The sequence below is a fragment of the Diadema antillarum genome, unplaced genomic scaffold (genome assembly GCF_040938485.1).
Source record: "Diadema antillarum isolate AM-2024a unplaced genomic scaffold, OU_Dant_1.0 seq00000029_RagTag, whole genome shotgun sequence".
Lineage (NCBI taxonomy): Eukaryota > Metazoa > Echinodermata > Echinoidea > Diadematoida > Diadematidae > Diadema > Diadema antillarum.
Genome location: NW_027271145.1, coordinates 347157 through 369487, shown reverse-complemented (window position 1 = coordinate 369487; position 22331 = coordinate 347157). Strand labels below are relative to the sequence as shown.

The 22331-nt window shown below is 40.5% G+C and overlaps 1 protein-coding gene across 1 annotated transcript in view; it reads right to left on the bottom strand.

The window, feature by feature from the left end:
* LOC139725255 (phosphatidylinositide phosphatase SAC2-like) overlaps positions 1-22331 on the bottom strand; it is an 80449-nt gene that overhangs the window by 37256 nt on the left and 20862 nt on the right. Inside the window, exon 3 of the mRNA XM_071636347.1 lies at positions 14495-14631. Coding sequence (XP_071492448.1) covers positions 14495-14631 — 137 coding nt within the window. The remainder of the gene's footprint in view (positions 1-14494; positions 14632-22331) is intronic.

The window sequence follows — 22331 nt, the reverse complement described above, 5'->3', positions numbered from 1 at the left end:
AGGTAATAATGCTCTTTATAAAATGGGGTCATGAATGTAGCCAATAGGAAGCGCTGAAATGAGTCACATGTGCTTTGGTTACTCAGTCCCATTGCACTGCGTGTTAAATCCTATTGCCGATCGTCTGTGCGCGCGGCGGCTCCTTTGAATTGCATGCATACGCGCTGTCAATCCTGTAAACAACTTCTAGTTCGGGCTGCCGGCCGGCCGGCCCTTCTTCCCTTGCTGTGCATATTGTGTGGCGTACGTATCATACATACAGTGTACAGTAGACCAAGCGTTGTGGGACCGGATGCGTACATGGAGTCACTTTGAAGGGCAAATCCAACGATTTAGCAGGTTAATTCTCACGCCATTTTCAGAGTATGTTGTCTAGTAGGCCTATATGAGGAGTCTATATCAAGTCTTTAAGGTAAAGGGTGCATATTCTATGTAAAATAAGTAAATTTTCATGCGGGAACTTAAAGTGTCCGGAAACCCAACCCCCCATCATACTTATATGTGCGGGATTTCCGAGTGCAACGTGCGTAAATGTTTGGGACGAACATCTTCGGATGTCTCGACCCACAAAGGTACGTGAAAAACGCTGAGAAATGCTGCTAGTTTTAGAATTTTCGACCCATTTTATAAAACAAATGATGCACAGGATTATTTCATGGCGTTAGTAGAGGTGTATAGCTCACTCTCGGGTATTTACAATGTAGTGCAACATGCACTCTGCTTCGCCTCGTGCATGCTTCACAATTGTAAATACCCTCGAGTGCACTATACGCCTTCACTAACGCACTCTATCCTTTGCATCATTTGTATATTAATACATGATACCCAGCACTCTTCTACAGAGACACAGCATAAAATAACATCAAAAGGAGTGAGTCAAAGGTAATATTAGCTGAGACAACACCCATACCCATAACTAGTGTTGTTTCTGTAAACACTCCAAGAAATAGTACAGCAAACAACATTTAAAACGAAATTTAAAAAAAAAATCAAGTGCTGTGAGACTGTGACGAAGCATATTAAAGGAATATAGGGTCTATAATGAATATGACTAATAACATATTCATTGCACATTATTGTGCTTGGACATAGAGCTGTAGATCGGCCCAGGCAGACCATCCAAAGTAGAAGAGAAGCCAAACTGCTGATGAATGTCTTTCTCGAAAATGAGAAATGCTGAAATTGCTGAGAAGCTTCATTTTGGGAGACAATGTATATAATAACAAATTGTTCCTGGTAGACAATGTACAGAATAAGAAAGTGTCTCAAAGTGCTGATATGACCCTTCTTTGTACGTTACATAAGGTATCCTGAATTCGATGAGAGGGATCACACTTGTTTTAATGGTCAGCTGTAGGCACCTGGAATCGAGACAAGGGAATACCAGTTGTAAAGAAAAGGTATAACTGGTGGAAGTCTGACACTGGTCAAAACAAGATGAGGAGTGACAGTTTTATCTGCCCCATGAGTACTAGCTTTAAGTTGACAAGGGGGTAATGTGCTGACATTAGTCCCTAGGTGCTGACACTAGTCTTTATTGTGCTGACACTAGTCTTTATTGTGCTGACACTAGTCCTTATTTTGCTGACAGTGCCTTGTGGAGTGTCCACTTCATAATTATTCATCAGATGACCAATGGTCATCTATATGATTGGTTAATTGTGTCGGCAAGGGGAGGGACATCTATGTGCCATATTTAATGTTACATCTTAATTTGGTTTCCAAGAGGGGCGGACTCACTAAAATAATCATATGCATGAAGCTTGAGAGCCTGAACAAAACCAGGGTGCAAGACCCCAAAATAGTTAGTTACAACTCGACATCTTCAAGTAGCTCATTGAGTGAAGAATCATTTCACTCCAACTGTACACATCATTTTTCGGCTGAATAAAAGTCCAGCGGACACCAAGGTTCACATACGACTTGTGTGGAATGGGACTTTGATTTTCAACGACTGCCGGTGTGTGTGTGCAGGTGAATGATGCGTGAAAGGTACGCCAACATCCATGAGTGTTGAAAACCTCGTTACACTTGGTGGCAGCGGTGGGATTAACTCCCATGAAATTGCAAGCAAGCAACCATCAGTTGAGACTGTTTCTGTGTGATCCAGAAATATCACCTGAGTAGCCGAGTAGCAACCATGCTGGTTGTGATGTTGCTGTTATAGAACAGTTTCTTGAGACTCAGAAGTTTGGCGAGTCCCAACATTGAGAGAGCAATTTGAAAAGCTAAGCTGAGCTGCATGAAGTCAGTCGTCTGCAACGCAGTTGTGATGTCTTCAACGCTTCCGACATTGGGCTGACCAGGTTGCAGACAGACGCCGGTCCAGGGACGGGCTGAGACGAGGACGTGGACGGTGCCGTCAGGACGGAGTCTGGGACCCAGGAGGGACGAGACTACACGGAGCAGCAGACAGCTGAGCAGGGTGACCACAACACATCGCCAGGGACGATTGACAGGGAGAGCAAAAGTCTTATCGTAGGGGGTAAGTGAGCTTCTCTTGGTCAATTTCACGGCAAGGCAGAGGGGGTAAACAGTACTACAAATAATCACTGTTATATCCTAAGTGTTGTGACAGGTTGTTGTTAAGACTGTATTAAGCATGGAGGGGGAAAGCAACTTAAGTCAGTTAAGAATGCAAGAGTTGAGGCAAAAGTGTGAAGAGTTGGGGCTGCCACATGAAGGACTGAATAGGAACCAGTTGGTTCAGAGCATAGAAGAGGCAAATAAAGGGCAAGTTTCATCTCAGCCAGGGGCGACTGTTGTTAGCACAGATGGGGATGAGGCCCAAAATGCTGCTGCACGCAAAGAGTCTCTAGAAGAAACGCGCATGCGCTTTGAATTAGAAAAGTTGAGAATGCAAGTGCGGCTAGCAGAGCTGGAAAAAGAAAAGCGTGAAAACATGCCTGTCGCAGCACCTGGAAATGCAAGCGTGGTGGAGGGAGGTATTAGGCGGCAACTTCCCTTTTACAAAGAAGGGGAGGATGTAGATGTATTCCTGCGTACTTTTGAAAAAATGGCCCATTTGAATAACTGGCCTAGGGATGTATGGGCACTACAACTGGCCCCACTGTTGTCAGGAAAGGCTAGAGAGGCATATGCCAGACTGTCATTAGAGAGTAGTAGGGACTACGACGCAGTGAAAGCAGCCATACTGCGTAGATATGACCTGACCCCAGATGCGTACCGGGTCAAGTTTAGAGAATTGAGAGTCGACAAAGAAGAGACGTACACAGAATTCTCTGTGAAGCTCTCCTACCTGTTAGGGCGTTGGCTAGAGGGGGCGGGAGCAGACAGAGATGTTGACAAATTGAAGGAGCAAATCCTTATGGAGCAAATGTTGAAGCAAGTCCCCTATGACTTAAGGGTATGGCTCCGGGATCATGAGCCGCCAACACTTCAGGCCATGGCGAGGCTCGCAGACCAATATGTGCAGAGTAGAAAAGGAATGGGAAAGCCCCAGGCATACACAGGAGGCAGACAGGACCTCAGATCATTCCCTAAATCTGGAGGAAAGCCCAGTTTTGGGAGCGGGAAAGGGGAAAACATACCCCAGAAACCGGTACACAACCAAGAACAGAAACGCAGTCGGGGGAAGATACAGTGCTATAAGTGTGGCAAACTAGGGCACATAGCAGTAAACTGTCAGAGCGCTCAAAAATCTACCCCTAAGGAGGAAAGGGATGCAAAACAAGACCCTGCATACTTTTGTAGATCTAGACCCCACAAATTCTTAGAGGCATACACTAGCCAGGCTATGCTAGGAGGAAGAAAGGTGAGCCTATTGCGTGATTCAGGCTGCACCCATTCCCTTGCTAGAGTAGACGTAGTAGACCCTGACCTCATTATCCCAGGAGAGACAATCCATGTTAGGGGTTTATTCATTAAGAGGGAGCTACCAGTGGCCAGAGTACATCTGAGGAGTGATGCCTATGGTATTCAGAAGTGGATTCGTGTGGGAGTGGTCGATGATATTGAAGTAGACATGATACTGGGCAATGAACTTGTCCATGAAGAGGACCCTGAGTTGAAAATGCCCGTAGTGAGTGGAAAGGAAGAGGGCTTGGTAGTGACACGGAGCCAGGCTCGCGTGGAGAAAGAAAAGGTAGAAAACGAGAGAACAGAGAGGGAGAACTCCCAAGTTCGTGTGAGAGACTTATTCAGCATGAATGAGGGAAATGATGAAGTAGTTGATGCTGACAAAGCTCCCATGGATGGGGAATCTCACGAGGGGGAAGAAAGTAGCCACAAAGCAAGAGAACAGATTGGGAAGAAAGAATCCACAGACTCGAGAAGTAGAGGGCACAGCCAATTAGACATAGGGGTAACAGAATTAATTCAAGCCCAGCAAGAGGACATAGGCCTAAAGTCAATTTGGGAGAAAGTAGAGGAGGAGGATGGAAACAGGAAATGCTACTTTTATGTGGACAAGGGGGTGCTCATGCGTAAATGGTCTGGTGCAAATCAAGCCCAAGGGGAGGGATACAGACAAATAGTAGTCCCTAAGCAGTACAGAGGAAAGCTGCTACATATTGCACATGACAATCTGACGGCAGGTCATTTGGGTGTTGGTAAAACACAACAGAGGCTGACAGAGATGCCAACCTTTGGAAGCACAAATCCGGACTCAGCAGCTCCAAAATCCGTATTTTTCCACCTGAATCCGTAATTTCTCCATCTCCCTCTTTTTGCTATTTTGAATAAAACTCGTCGACTTTTGAGGCCTACAGGCTCTAAACAAAACATTACGACACATGCCGAAGTATCGAGCTGGACACCAGCACGATAAAGAATCCAAACTACGCAATGTTCAGCGTTGATTGATTGCTTTCTCGCGCAATGCATGTGTACAAGTGCATGTATGTACCTCCAGAAACTTGCTGGGCTGGTTATGGAAGCTTCCACTATCTAGCAGGGGAGGGGGAACCTTTCATCTTCTCAAGAAAGCTTTTGTGTGAGCGAATGCAAAACTCTCTTCGGTGTTTCCAACTATTGTTTACTATAAAACATAATCATGCGTTGTTTTCAGGCTTTTTCATTTTACTGGATTTTAAACATCAGTATTTTCCGAAGTATTCCAATTTCTTTTACCCTGACTGGAATCGGAAACTCTGCTGTAGATGATCGCAAAAATGCCGCGCTGTGTGTGGTTGCGCCAATGTGCAAACACGTGGTTTCACTTTCAAGTTTAAAGGAAAGACCCATGTGCTCCTGCCTAAGAGGTTACTGCAAGTTCGATGGATCGAATGCGCCATAGCTGAGCTGAATGGCTTGTTTACGGTAAACATGGAGTTTAAATTCGATACGAAAAAGTCATTACGTCTTTCACGAGGAAAAACATACAAAACAAACAAACCAAAAAAAAAAAAACACACGAATGTTGATAGCCAAAACTTTGAAAAGTAATAAGCAGCTATGATGAGCGTGAACTGAAATTAATTGTCATGATTTTGCTGTCTAACCAGGTGATGATTGCATCTCATTGGACCTAATCTTGAATTTGTCTGGGCATATACGAGACCTAAGTATTTCCGTGATTGCATTTTTAATTGACTGATTAATCGATCCTTTTTTATTGTTCAGGGAACATAAGATATTCGATTAAGTACAATATATTCGACTGTTTGATGTTTCCTACTATGCGCCACAAGAAAGGATATAGAATCACGATATCTTTGCAATGATTCCTTTAATTCAACTAATGAGCTGGTTCTTCCATCGATATTTCCAGGATACTAACACGCTGTTTATTCCAGTGCGCGCATTCTTTCGTCTGGCACGCACCTGGGTGTGGCACCTGTTTTTGTGGAAATTTCCACAAGGGGAGAGGCCGGGTGGGTGTCCAGTTTCTTCGAGCCGAAGAGACTGCGTGTATTCAGTATTTCACAATCTCTTCGCTCTAATTTATTGTCATTCGTGCTTTCCCCTTATTCTTTGCTGATATTGAACATTTAGATTTAACTTTACGAAGGTTGGTAGAGCGTGGATCTTTTTGTTGTGAGGTGTATGTAATTTTTTTTTTTTTTATCATTCTTTGGAGGGGAAAGAAGAGTAAGGGGGAAAGAAGAATAAGAGGGAAAGTGAAATAAAACGAACGGCACGTACGCTCAGCATTCACAGTAAGACGTCTTTTTGTACCAGCATACGGTTTTCATCATCACCATCAGACATCACTCATATCATTTTAGCCTTTTCCTATTAACATTAAGAAACACGCATAGTCCCTCGAGATAAACACCGAGGAAAATAAATAAGTATAACAAATACAAAGTATCAACACCTCCCAACAACACAAATATTTAGAAAAGACAACACACGTCGCTTCGATTCGAAAAAGTATTGCACGAAAGCGGAGAAATCGCCGTTACGAAAATAACATTGCGAGACACTTGAAAGAATTACGTTTAAATATTTCAAAGCATAAAGAGAACGGATAAAGTGACATAAAATGGAAGAAATCGTACCAAACGAGGTGTGAGAAACAACAGAAATAGAACGATACGTTTTTGTAGTAAGATTAGGCCCTAGCAAAAGTTTGCAGCACCGAAAGCTACGCGAAAATCAAATAGATCTACACATTGGAAATTACGACGAGATCCTAGACAGAAAGATCCGTCTGTCCGGAGGACTCTTTTGTATTTTGCCATTAACGCCGTCCTCCGTAGACAGACGGAAGGTTGTAGTACCCATTGCTGTGTGGATGTTCTTAACCACTGTCTCTATGGAAAATTGGGTGAGGTACCTCACCCTTCTCGATTGCGTCTAATTCACGGCCCTAGGTCGGCAAATTTAAGCTTGAATAGTTAATTCAACTATTCAAGAATAGACTACACTCACCAGATTAATGAATAATCCAATATTTCGGTCGAATTTTCAACGCAAAACACACATCAACCAGCCCGTCGCGTCGTCACGTTCAAACTGCAGAAACATACAGTATGAATCTATTAGCCAATCACATGCGAGGTAGTTTCTACGTGTTTTTTTTACTTAATAAAGTACCTCGCATGTGATTGGTTTACAGATTCAAAATGGCGACCTACAGCTAGCGAACGGCGATGTTGCGATATGGATAAAATTTCTGCATTATAACCGCGTTACAGTGAGTATTTCGATTGCAAAATGTGAGAAATTAACCCCAAATATTGCTGCATAATGTGTCATGTCATGTCAAACTTGTTTGAATGTAAGAAAGCTGTCTGAAATTTGGTTTATCGTAACGTTTAATCTGTGCGCTACTGCCACACAGGAGCTGGCATCATTGACTTCGGTCTGTATACGGAGGGGATCCGTGAAGCCAGACGCAGTCTCCGCGGAACATTCCCCGACGGACAGATACAGACCGATCTTTCGGTCAAACGAGATCCTTGAGATCGTCAATAAACGATACAAAACAAGGGAAATTAATTCACTTTGACCTGAAAATAGTTTGTTATAAGTATTCTGTTACATGAGATCTCCTTTTATAGGCCTAGAAATACATCGAGTTTCCACGATACTCGGGAAAGAAAGTTCGAACGCTTTTCACCTGCACATACTGCAGTGCACGTCATCAGTACACGAACAGAAACTCACCTCTTCCTTGCAGAAAAATGATGCAATAACGTTACAAAAAACACACACAACACTCTAAAAATCATTTCGTACTTGGGAGGCAAGGGAAAAATGGGAGAAGTAGAGAAAAAGAAGCAGACATTGCACAACGGAGCGCTTCTACCCCGACTCAAAACGAAATAGGGTACTGTCTATAGTGGCAGCTGGCTACAGTGTGTAGCTAAGCTATTATATGTACTCACGCTCCGGTCCCCAGCCGGCCGGCCACACATGGGGATCCCATGGCGATCGATGGAAACATCCAGGGTCCGTAGGCGACAGGGATTCACGCGCGCGAATTTCCGTTCGGTGTACAAAGTACGCAAGCAGCGAATTGCGTGTGCGCACACTTTTCTATAATGCGAACACACACGTCGAGTACACAGACACCGACACACACAAATGCGGGCAACCAGGCAACGCGGGCCGGCTGGAGAATGAAACATGTACAGTGTGTAGTCTGCTAGTACAACACATTGTATATTGCAATTGCTGCATAGGCGATAGGGCATTATCGGAATTTCCAAAAACCGTAATTTTGAGGCGACATTCCGTACTCCCGTAATCGTGATCATTTCCCGTAACAATTACGGGAAATCCGTAATAGTTGGCATCTCTGGGCTGATGCAAAATTTCTACTGGCCAGGGATATTCCGGGATGTAGCAGAATTTTGCAAAACATGTGGTCCATGCCAAAAGTGTGCAAGTCAGTACCGGGGAGGGAAGGCAAAACTAGTGTCAGTCCCAGTGATCGGCAGGCCATTCAGGAAGGTTGCTATGGATATTGTGGGCCCCTTACCAAGAAGCAAAAAGGGCAATAAATACATCCTCGTCCTCTGTGATTACGCAACACGTTATCCCGAGGCAGTACCCCTCCCCTCAGTAGAGGCTGAAAAGGTGGCAGACGAACTGATAAAGATCTTCAGCCGAGTAGGGATTCCAGACGAGCTCTTGACAGATCAGGGGTCAAACTTTATGTCCCTCCTAATGAAACAGCTGTGTAGTAGTCTGGGTATCAAGCAGCTAAGGACCAGCCCTTATCACCCCCAGGCCAACGGACTGGTAGAGAGATTTAATGGGACTTTGAAGGGGATGCTGAAACCCTACACTACAGAAGGGGATGTGACCTGGGATGAACTCATCCCCTATGTGTTGTTTGCATACCGGGAGGTTCCCCAAGAATCAACGGGATTCTCCCCATTTGAACTTTTGTATGGGCACAGAGTAAGGGGACCCCTAGATATCATTCGGGAGACCTGGACAGGTGAAATTCCCTCACAAGAGAGCATAGTGACGTATGTGCTAAGGAGCAGAGAAAATCTGGCCGCAATCACGAAAGCAGCCCAGACAAACCTAGCCATGGCCCAGAAGAAACAACAAGTGTGGTATGATAGGAAAGCCAGAGCAAAAGACCTGAATGTAGGCCAAAAAGTGCTGGTGCTACTCCCATGCAGCACTAATAAGCTAATGGCTAAATGGCAGGGCCCCTATCCAGTGGTACAAAAGCTGAGTGACGTTAACTATGTGATTGAGATGGGGGACAAAAGAAAGAAACACCGCGTGTTTCATACAAACATGCTGCGCGAGTGGCGAGAGCGGGAGAGTACATTGTACATAGACGTTGAAAGTGCCGAGTGTGAGGAATTAGACGAGGTCATCGAGTCAATGACCTGTGAAGTGTCCCCATCTGAGGTCAAGATACCAGACTACCTCTCAGATGCACAGACGAAACAAGTGACTGACCTAGTAGGGGAGTATAGCGACATCCTTAGTGACAAACCCGGACGGACGGATGTAGTGAGACATGACTTAATCACTACAAATGACCGCCCAATCAGACAAAGGGCGTACCGACTCCCTCATGCGTTAAAAGATACAGTAAAGAAAGAACTAGATGAGATGTTGGATGCGGGAATCATCTCCCCTTCTGATTCCCCATATGCTAGCCCCCTTGTGATTGTTAGAAAGAAAGATGACACCCTTCGACTTTGCGTCGATTATCGCAAACTTAACCAAGTGACTGAATTTGACGCATACCCAATGCCCAATATAGAAGCCATCATAGATGAGCTAGGAAAGGCCAAATTTATGACCACGATCGACCTGACAAAAGGGTACTGGCAAGTTCCCCTAACCGACGATGCAAAGAGAAAGTCAGCCTTTATTACACCCTTTGGCCTCTTTCAATTCAATGTGATGCCTTTTGGGATGCAGGGCGCGCCAGCCACCTTTCAGCGGCTTGTAGATCAGGTGCTGCGTGGATTAAGCAAGTTTGCGACTGCGTACATAGATGACATTATCATCTACAGTGAATCTTGGGAGCAGCATCTGGTCCATGTCCGGGAAGTGCTAGAAAGGTTGAGAGCAGCAGGCCTAACAGCAAAACCCAGTAAGTGTAAAGTCGCCAGGAGGGAGGTACTCTATCTGGGGTTTGTTTTGGGAGGGGGTTGTGTGAAACCCGAACCAGCTAAAGTGGAGGCAGTAATGAATTACCCGCAGCCTGCAACAAAGACGGATGTCAGAGCCTTCTTGGGTCTAACAGGCTATTACAGGAAGTTCATTCCAAACTATAGCAAAGTGGCAGCCCCACTCTCGGACCTCACTCGTAAAAATGAACCGAGACTAGTTAGGTGGAACAACGAATGTGGCCAGGCATTTGAGTCCCTGAAGAAGTCCCTTGCTTGCTCACCTGTGCTCAAAAACCCTGACTTCTCCAAAGAATTCATTGTACAGGTAGATGCCTCAGAAAGGGGAATTGGAGCAGTTTTGAGTCAAAGGGATGATGAAGGTGATGATCACCCAGTGGCATACATAAGCAGAAAGTTACTGCCAAGAGAGCAAAAGTATGCCACTATCGAGAAAGAGTGTATGGCAATCGTGTGGAGCATCCAAAAATTCCAGCCATACTTGTTTGGACGACAGTTCCTCGTACAAACCGATCACAATCCTTTGAAATGGCTTCACACGATGAAAAATCAAAACCCAAGACTGATGAGATGGAGTCTGGCACTACAGACACACTCAATGAAACTTGAGCACAGGAGCGGTAGCAAAAATGGGAATGCAGACGGTTTGTCTAGAATGTAATATATCTGAGATGGCATGATATGACTAAGATGGATGAGGAAGTACTTGTAAGTCATATGTCCAGTTAAGATATAACTGTAAGTATGTCTATATGCTAATTGTATGTTAGTTAAAAAGAAATAAAGGCCAAGTTAGGTATCCGTGTAACTGGCTAATTTCAACTCCTAAAGCAACCAATCACGGGAAATATTATACATGTTATAAAGCCGGACTAGGCCCGGTAAGCATGCCATACTTACCTTTTGAATGAAATAATTATGTGTGTCAACTCTGCCTTGCCAATAGTGAAAGAGAGCTCACAATTGTACCCTAGACGTGACATGTTGAACATTGCTATCCAAAGGAAACCGTGCATCAAGAGACTGAGTAACTAGAAGTCAAGAGATTCGAACAATCAGCGATGAACCCGAACACACATGCATAATTAACTAGCATGGACACTTTGAAAACTGGAGGTGTGTCGTCATGAAATGTGACTAAATATGCACTGACTAAAGAAATATGATCGATTATGCTTCTGGTGTTATGTACAAATGCATGAGTAATAATGTTTATGTGATTTCTTGATTTATGATTTAATGATGATTGTTTCATTTCATACAGAACAGTGACTCTCAGGTATCCATCCAGCTATTGTAATTAGAATGTGAAAAGGGTCTTAATGAAGTGAAAACTTTCAACAGCATTCCATCCCCTTTTCATTGTCTTGGGTAGGGGGATGTCTGTGACGAAGCATATTAAAGGAATATAGGGTCTATAATGAATATGACTAATAACATATTCATTGCACATTATTGTGCTTGGACATAGAGCTGTAGATCGGCCCAGGCAGACCATCCAAAGTAGAAGAGAAGCCAAACTGCTGATGAATGTCTTTCTCGAAAATGAGAAATGCTGAAATTGCTGAGAAGCTTCATTTTGGGAGACAATGTATATAATAACAAATTGTTCCTGGTAGACAATGTACAGAATAAGAAAGTGTCTCAAAGTGCTGATATGACCCTTCTTTGTACGTTACATAAGGTATCCTGAATTCGATGAGAGGGATCACACTTGTTTTAATGGTCAGCTGTAGGCACCTGGAATCGAGACAAGGGAATACCAGTTGTAAAGAAAAGGTATAACTGGTGGAAGTCTGACACTGGTCAAAACAAGATGAGGAGTGACAGTTTTATCTGCCCCATGAGTACTAGCTTTAAGTTGACAAGGGGGTAATGTGCTGACATTAGTCCCTAGGTGCTGACACTAGTCTTTATTGTGCTGACACTAGTCTTTATTGTGCTGACACTAGTCCTTATTTTGCTGACAGTGCCTTGTGGAGTGTCCACTTCATAATTATTCATCAGATGACCAATGGTCATCTATATGATTGGTTAATTGTGTCGGCAAGGGGAGGGACATCTATGTGCCATATTTAATGTTACATCTTAATTTGGTTTCCAAGAGGGGCGGACTCACTAAAATAATCATATGCATGAAGCTTGAGAGCCTGAACAAAACCAGGGTGCAAGACCCCAAAATAGTTAGTTACAACTCGACATCTTCAAGTAGCTCATTGAGTGAAGAATCATTTCACTCCAACTGTACACATCATTTTTCGGCTGAATAAAAGTCCAGCGGACACCAAGGTTCACATACGACTTGTGTGGAATGGGACTTTGATTTTCAACGACTGCCGGTGTGTGTGTGCAGGTGAATGATGCGTGAAAGGTACGCCAACATCCATGAGTGTTGAAAACCTCGTTACAGAGACACAGAAAACATAGTAGTTTTTACGTCAGTAAATTTATGGTAGGATAGTCTGCTGTGAGTCGTCAGTCAAGCTACATGATGTGCTTGTCAGGAGTCAGCTACACATCTTTCAGAAAACACAAGTCACATGAGAAGCAGGAAAGCCAAATTATTATTCTGTGTACATGCTGCAATGAAATCTACCTACTTGAATGCTAAACATACTTGCAAAAAGAGGCTGGTATTATTAGTACTCTGTACATTTCCAGCATGCCAGATCAATGCTCCAGCTATCTTTTATGAGCTCTTTAAATACCGTACAAGAGCTTGCTTCGAATGGCTTCACTTAGAGTTGATATCAAATTACAATTTTCCAAAATCATATGGGATCAGATTTACCATCATTATATCCTATAATGAGGGAAGAAATAAAAACATGCAGCAGAAGCAAAACAAATACAGATCTATTACCGAGTGTACATTGGAGGGCTGACTAGAACAGGTTAAAAAAAAAAATGGTTGTTTACGAACAGGTTGGTATTAACAGACTCACATTTTATCATGTTTCATCTAAACTAAAATGACACTGAATGGGTAATTTGACAAGATCTTTAGTGGTTGGTGTAATTGTCTCATATCCTGTACATAATTAGAGTTAATGAAGGTGAGACACATTGATTATGTGCCTGTGGTATTCTTGCTAATTATGTTGCATCCTCTTGAGCAGTCTAGAGATTGTAAACATCAATGTACCGGTACATGTGTGGGTTGATTACTGACAAACTCATGTGACTGTTATTGATGTACATTTTGTATAATGTACAGGTAATGTTTTTAGTGTTCTACCTGACATTTTCAAGGGTCCTGCAGAACGTTGAGACATCATGCCAAAGAATATTTTAGTATAAAACTTGAATTTCTACGAGGTTTTTGATCTCTAGGGTAAAATATTCTGCACATGATTTATGATGAACCACTTCCATCCCACCCAGGCAAACATGAATGTCACAGACATTGTGTTCATATTGAACGTCCCCTTCTTGAATGTGATATACTAGTAAGCAATCTGTGTGCCAAACAGTTCTACGGATATATACAATGTACATTTAAAAAGACAGACAGTACAATAGGTGAAGAACAGATCAGAAGGACTGCAATGTCCAATACATACCAGTACATGGGTTTACAGTTCACAAACAACCCACTTTAATAGCATTCACAGCAGCCATGATATGTCAGTGATCCAAAGGCTGCTTTGCAGTGCTACTCTTCAAATGTCAAGATTTGAATACTGGTATACTGAACTTGTAAATCAGGCATTAGTACCATATTCCTATGTGCTGTACATTCACCAGCTCTGTCACTGTATCTGCATTTAATTTTCAAAACATCTTCTGACTCTATTGCCTTGAGTTGCTTTTTATTGAGCCATCAATCAAAGATGCAAAATCACTAGACCAGCAAAGTACAAATGTACATGCTGTGTAATCATACAATAGCAATGACATTTTTATGAGATGGTGGCCTAGAGAGATTTAAACATACATTTTGTAAATGTACAAAGCAGTTACAAAACCTCAGAGAAGACATCAAATGTAGGCCTCTGGACAAGAGATTGATGGTTGCCCTTTGCAATACCAGCTCCTTGGTCACATCAACACCGTAGGCTGAAATCTGCCTCGTATTAAATGATCTGAACATTCATGCTATGCAGTAACTTAAAGGCATGGCTAGCATAAATGACCTGAACATTCATGCTATGCAATATTAACTTAAAGGCATGCCCTTCGTCAGGGAGATGAAAAGGTTTGCAAACCTTATCATGTGATGTGGTTTGCAGACTTTACAGGGTGTATTCTCAGCCCTTCTTAATGTCAGTGGCTTACGAATGTAACAATTTTATACTGCACTTGAATTCAGAGCATTACGGTGGCTATTTTTAGGCTTTCGATATTACTAGTGTCTGTGTGGGGGTGGGGGATAGAATTTCTATACTACAGAGCAGATGGGAATATTGATATTGACATTTTGTTACACTGATGCATCAATGCCTATGAGCTAATCTATTTTTCTTTTATGTTACCTCAATGTCGATATCTGGAGGTCCGTTCTGGGAGAGGGGTAGCACAGCGATGCGAGTGATGCAGTATACATCATGACCTCGAGGCAGCTGCCCAACAAGACGATGGCTTCGTATGAGGAGCAACCTCCATTCTGATTCTGAAATGACACATGACATATTTTAAGGTTGGTATACAAGATTGCTATTAAAAGCTGAAGAAGATCTTTAAGAAGCACATCAAAAACTAAATTGTGAACATATAGCTGTACACAACCAAATGGCACTGGCATACATGTACATTGTACATGTACATTTGTCATTTTAAACTTTGCTGAATGGGAAGTGGCCCTTGATATCACAGCATTCACTATCAGGTTGGGCACAAATCAAGATGATTATAAAATTTCTAGTGCAAGGACAAGAAATAATTTACCTTAAGGTTGAAGTTTTTCTTTCTTTGAGGTCAACTTTCTAGGCGCCTTCCTATGCTCATGATACACCAAACAGTGATGCATATTCTTCAACAAAACAATCTACAAATAAATTCAAAGTTTGCATGTGGCTATAAAAGGGAATGATTTGTGAGGTACACGTAGCACACTGTCCGGTCTTTAAAATACAATGAATTCCGTGTAAGTACTGCAAAGCAGTGAGGGAACAGAAAGTTTTAACAGTAAGCACTGTTGAAAGACAAAAACATTAAAAGATCATAATTTCAACAAGAAGTGTTTTTTCACAATTATGGATCAACCGACAGGTACGTACGTGTATACTGTATGCATGTGTGCATGATGTTTTAAGAATGTATCTTTTTAAAATATGAGAATCCACTTTGAATGATTACTTAAGTCTCTTACACTACAGAAGCCTCAAGAGTCATTCTGTACACAGTTTTTTATTTCTTTCAAAAGTGTCTCAAAACTTACTTATTTTAGACAGTCCATTTCATCCATGTCTACTTATTGGTCAAAATGGGAAAGGGATTTGAAAACTTGATATGCATGACAAATCAGCTGTATCATTTTCCTACTATCAATTCTCATTTTAAAACCATGCAATGTACACGTATCATCTTCAAATAGAAAGTACCGGTAATGTTTTAAGTCTGTAATACTAGTAGAAGTCTAGTGCAAATGTACTGCATACATGTAGGTCCACATTACATTCTGCATCTTGTAGACATCTCGCAAAGGGCATACCCCCCTCAACAGACGTCATATCACGATGGTTACCATGGCAACAGTCAGACACTCTCAATAAAACTACTTAGAATGACCCAAATAGCACTGGAAATATTTCTAATATCTTGTAGTACGTACAATATAATACATGAATCTCTCAACACATAATGTTGAAACTGTAACAACTTCACTGTACTTTGAGTATATTACAGCAAAAATGGCTATAGGAAGACATGGGTAATTAATCAAAGAATATTTACCCAAAAAAAATGACTCTTGAAAGTTTCTTACCAAACTAGAATGTATACTTTCATACACCATTTTATGGCATGGAATCTGGAAGTCACCATTGCAACAAACATGTAGCACAGCAAAATGAGTACATGGAATCAGGATGCTTACTGATTGCATTTTGTTAAATTTTAATGGTATCATGAATTTCTACTTCCACTTTGGAGCTCAAAAACTGTTTGTGTTTTCTATATCTGACCATGCATCACAAAACCAACAAAAAGTCACACAACCTGATTTCATGTGAGGGCTCATCAAAGTACATACAGTAGGTACACAGCCTAGGTTGTCAGCCTAGTCAAACGCCGATGAAAACATTTCATCCTCCCTTGGTAGAGGTAATATTAAAAATCTGCACTCATTTACAGGTTGTAAGCAAGGGTATCTAAAGTTGTAATTTATTTCTCACCTTTGACCACGCTACCTGTAGGGTCTAACCTTCTTAGGTAGACGTCTAGAGAGTGAGATTTTCCAACACACATTCCTGATTAGTGACACATCACGTGAATTGTACACACTAACACACTTGTTTGCTTCATCAACACTGTGCTTATTATGCAACGGCATTGGTACAGCTGTAGACCGAATGAGGTGTTTTATCAAAGGGATCGTACAGTTTTGGTTGAGACCTATTTTCAGGTTTCTAACATTTTTTGTTGAAATAATGAGAAACTTCTTATGAGATATGAAAGAGCATGTAATTCTATGAGGAATTCAACATTTATTTGATGAAAATTGCTTTTGAAATGGCTGAGATATCCAAAAAAGAGTGACTCTAATAAAGTGTGGGACCCACACTTTATTACAATCGCTTTGTTTTACTTTGTTTTTTGATGTTTCAGTCATTCCAAACCCGATTTTCATCAAATAAACTTTGAATTTCTCTTAAAATGGTATGCTCTGTACTACATCATTAAGTGTTTTCTTGGTATCTCGCAAAAAGTTAAAAGCCCAATTCTCATCCCCACCAATACTGTACCATCCCTTTAACATTTATAAGCAAGGTTTCCGCTAGTGTCATGTGTTGTCACTCAAAGTGGACACCATTGATGCATTCGGCTGAACTGGATCAACACAATATGTACCACTCATTGTACTGTAAGCACACACAATGGCAATGTGGAAGAGACCAATTTTACTAAGAGTACAACTAGCAGTTTATACAGTGGAAAATTGAGCAATATTTCCACTTATTAATAAATCACATTCATTTTTGGTCAGTTTCCTATCAACTGTTTGCATTTGTTACTGGAATTCAACACATCTGGATGATTATTACTTTTATGATGTCAAACAATGATATTCTTTACATAGTGGGGGTTCATCAGTGAACTACAGTATGAAGAATTCTACCCACTTTTGACTCGGCTTGGCTTGCATGGCACTGAGAATTTCTGTTCTCTGATACATGTATGAGGGGACATGTACACAATGCAGAACTTTAGAAACATGTTACATACATGTACTGTATCATACGCAACATGCTTTTGTACATGAAGCATGTGTATCCTTCCAAGTAATACATTTACCTGGTCTGCAGGTGTGTAATTTGTAATTGTATGCCTATACCACTTTATGAAATTGCACATTTTAATGCATCATAACCAAAGATTTAGTATCAAAAAACAAATGTTGAGAGACACTGATCTATGAGACTTTGTCCTACAATGCCTTCCACCAGTAATAAAGAGAACTGTTATTCCAGTAAAAATGACTTTGTTTCACTGGCATAAACTGCCTAGAGCTTGATTCATTCAAAATGCCATTAACATGTGGTGAATGCAATTTGTCTGGTTATACTCAGAATCTTGTCTGTTATTCCACTACAGGTGTCTGTGTTGAACACATGAAATAAAAATCCTGTACTGAGAGCACAATCAAAAACTGAACTAGAAATGTCGCTATGGCGACTGGTATGCCTCCGCCATAATGCATGATTCTCCTAATAGGTCTAGATAGTACATGTGGACAATGTGTGATTACATTTTCACAAAACTGGCAAAATATTGAAATGACAAGTTTGTCAGAAATGTGTTGAATGTTCACCTTCCTTGAACTTGGTTTAATTGGATGAATAGGAGAGCATGTATTTGGGGATTTAAGGACTTTAACTTGAATTTGACCCATTCATACATTTATGCATTGAGTAATTTTCATGGTACCGGTATGGAGAAAAAGTGCAATTTCTGTACTGAATAGTAAATTGTTACCATGTTCATCTGGCCTTAGACCCTAAAATTCATAAGATAATCACTTTCAGGTAGAACATGCATAGATATGCAGTAAGTTTCACAATAAATTGAGCCACTTCCGAGATATGGAGGAAAAAGCACTTTCACTTGATCTTTGACCTTTGAGGCAATAAAAAAAGAAAAAGAAAAAAACTCTCCAGAGAATTTCTATTAGGTTACACATGCATACACCAAGTGTAAAAAAAAAAAAAACTTATCCTGATGGCACTGCATGAACATGAGGGAAATAGTAAAATTTTGAAGTGTTGCACTTGACCTTTGACCCCTGACCTTTGACCCCATGAACCCTACATTCTCTAGATAATCACTGCCAGTCAGTACATGTATATATACTATGTTGCATGAAGATACCTTGAACAATTTTCCAATTTACAGAGAAAAAAAAGAAGTTTTAATACTTTTACTTGACCTTTTGACCTTTGACCTTTGACCTCATGACCCAAACTTTCACCAGAGAATCTAAATTGGGTAATACATGTATACACTAAGTTTCAAGAAGATATCTTCAGGCATTGCATAGATATGGTGGAAATAGTGAAATTTTATGTATTTAACCTTGACCTTTTGACCTTTGACCTTGAGCACGTGCACCCAAAAGTTGATAGGCACAACTTCACCCCCTAATACACATACATGCCAAGTTTCATTAGGATACCTCAACAGCTTTTGATAGTTACCTTGTCCACAAAATTCATTACGGACGGACGGAAAGACGGACGGAAGGACGGACGGACGGACGGACGGACGGACGGACGGACGGACGGAAGGACGGACGGACGGACGGACAACCCAAAAACATAATGCCTCCGGCACCACTTCGTGGCGGAGGCATAAAAACTGTTCAGAAACATTAGCTATGTAGCTGTGTTGCATCACGCCATTCATCCTAGACAGATACACACACACACACACACACACACAAATGTATGCTTTTTGTGTCCATGTGAATGAAGCGTGGATGAAGCATACACTTGTCTTTAAGAATCAATCCTAGTGTCTCAAGTGAACATAAAGTATATGACAATTGACATGTCACAAATGAAAGCCAAGATGATACTTAAAGTACACATTGTATTTCCCCCTGGACAACATGGGAGTTCATGTGAAATGAAAGCAGTGCTTCATCAACACAATTAATACCCGACAACACCTCATTCAAGTGCATGGTAACTAACCTACCATATGGCATAAAACTTCCTCTTTGATATGTCTGCAAAGCTTTGCATTTCTGTCCAGGTACTGCCAGCATTTTAACAGACTTTATCAACTGCTCTTGTAGACACCATTAAAAATGCTCCATATTAACTTGTGCTATTCACTACATCCATCAAACTGACTACAAATATGGTGGATTTCACTCAAAGATGAAGCTCTGAAATGAGGGTGGCAAAACCAAAGTAATGAAAAGGGAAATTTGCACAAGATCCGTTACCATGTACACGAGCAAATTACAATTCAAATGTTGTTGAGTGATCTCAAATCATTCTCTGCTGGTATGCGTCGTTCATTTCTTGGACACATTTTGTATTGAATCTTGTCTGTTTGTGTGCTTGCTTGTTCTGTTTACACACAAATAAAATCATCATCAAACTGACATCAAACATACACTATACATATACCGGTAGTACTATTTCTGATATCACATTGTATTGTTTGGTTCAAAATTTCATCTGTTCCTTTTGGATCACTGACTCATGTTAAAATCTTCCTCAGCATACATTCCCTTTGTCATCAGACTAAAGAGGACAGATACAGGACACATACATATAATGTATATGTACAATGTGTATCTACTGTATACTGTACAGTGTATCATACATTTAAGACCATATCTGTGTGCAGATACTACGTACCTGATATGGTGATTGAAATTTTATCTTAATACAAAATATTTACCTCCAAAATTTTTAGCGGCCAATGCTACAGCCTTCAGGGGAATATATATAATAACCCTTCTTTGCCTTGATCATGTGACGGTCAATGAAAGCAGGTCATACACTTTTGAATTTCAGTTGAATTTCCAAATAAATTTTAGATGAGCTGCCACATTAAATGTATCATATCAATTACAGATTTTGAACATCAAACCTCAGCTGTGAAAGACACTCCCAGTGCAGTGTTCAGAATCCCCTTAATTTCAAATATTGTCATATCTGTTAGTACGAGGGCATTTTTCGGTAATCAATCTACTGATTAGTCTGCATTCAAGGTTACTTTTTTCACAGTCATTGAAAACACACTTTATACTAGTTGTACGGTTTCATCACTGCATGTAAATGTACAATCAACTGTTTTATGTCACATACTATATATATTGGCACTACTCACAGCATACAGCATTACACTGTAATTTTCGAGTACAGATATCCTCGCGATAGAAAAGATCATAGACATTTTCGCGAGATGTTGTTTTTGCAAACTGATGCCGACGCTAACGTTAATGTACTATTAACAGAGCACATGGAGACATTTTCGCGTGTTGTCAAATTCGCAATCCAACTGTGACTCGCGAAATTTGCGAAAATCAAACCCTCGGGAAAATAACAGCTTATAAAGTACAAGTGTATATCACAGGGGCTGTATAGGATGTACACACAATTCCACAGCAAGAATACACAGTGTGCTTGACAACTCTATACTGCAAGTTTAACAAATCTAGTTTGGCATCCATAATATCACCTGAAAAGCCACTTACTGGGAGCTACAGTATTCTGAGCTCTGCTCTAACGTATCTGGGACATACAACTTGTACACGTACAACTGACATACAAATCTAGCTAAATGAATTGAAAGCTTTTGAGGCATTCATAAAGTAGAAAATACAAAAGGTTTGCTTGGTGCACAGTCGATACACTACTGAAACATTTCTGTAATCTACAATGACATGTGAAAGTATCAACATTGTAAGGTTACTGTGCACATTACATAGTAAACACAACTTTTGTAGCGAAAGGGCTGGGTTCACTTCCAAATCCCCTATAAATCGGAGTGGTTGAAAAACTACATCCTGTACACTGTAACTAATATTTCACAGCGCTCTGATAGGCTGTTACCACTGTACAATCTTCATACAATGTACAATCCTCTAGTATTGTTGTATTGACATCATAATTTGTATTGCAAATTATATGTCAAGTGTGTGCTCACGTACATGTACATACATGTACAAATGTACAAGCGTAATTTGGGGGATGTGTGTTTGTGGGTTTTTTTTTTTTTTTGTGTGTGTGTGTATTCAGTGATTAATCAATCTGTTAAACCTAAAAAACACTGTTATCTGCAAACTCAAAGTTATGTGATCCTAGAATACATTTTGTATAAAATCCTGTATCCCATTTGTGTACAATATACTGTTGATTACAATATATAGTGTAAGTAGCTTTAACAATGAAATAAGCATGAATGTCAATGATTTAAATTCATCTTAATATTACTTTTTTTTTGCATTATTTCAACTTATTATTCGGTAAATATTTACAAATCATTCTTATCATAAAATGATGTAAATTTTATGAGCAATTCAAGTATTCGGTTGCAATGCATAAGATGACAATAAACCTTTTATTCAATTCAATCAACTCTGAACTACATGTAGTATTAAAGCAGTATATCTTGAACCCAATTCCAGTCCGAGTGTACAGCTTAGTTTTTAATACACTGTATTCAGTGTCTCTTTTCACCCAGTAATGAGTATCATGTACAAGGTATGCTGGGGGATAAGAATCATCTAATTTGTATTACGCTCATAGGCACATGTCCCAAATGACCTTTCTTTTTTTCTCAGTTGGCAAGGCACTTCACTCGTTTTCAAAGCAATTGCCTGATATGACAATTAATATGTTTCATGTTCAATCAAAGAATGGATGTACACAGACCAGGTGATTAGAATGGCCTGTAAATTCAACACTAGGGGAAGCATCGATTTTATCATTTTGCATTCAGTATATTAAACTTTTTCCATTATTATAGCTAAATACTAGGAATCAATGAAAATTTCGTTTCTGTCAGGTGGTTGTGCTGGCATGCAACATTAATATAAGGATTACATGAATAATAAATACACTAGATGCTTAAATCACAGTGAATTTAAAAACCAATATGCTTGTTGAAATCACCAATGTGCCCTTTCTGATC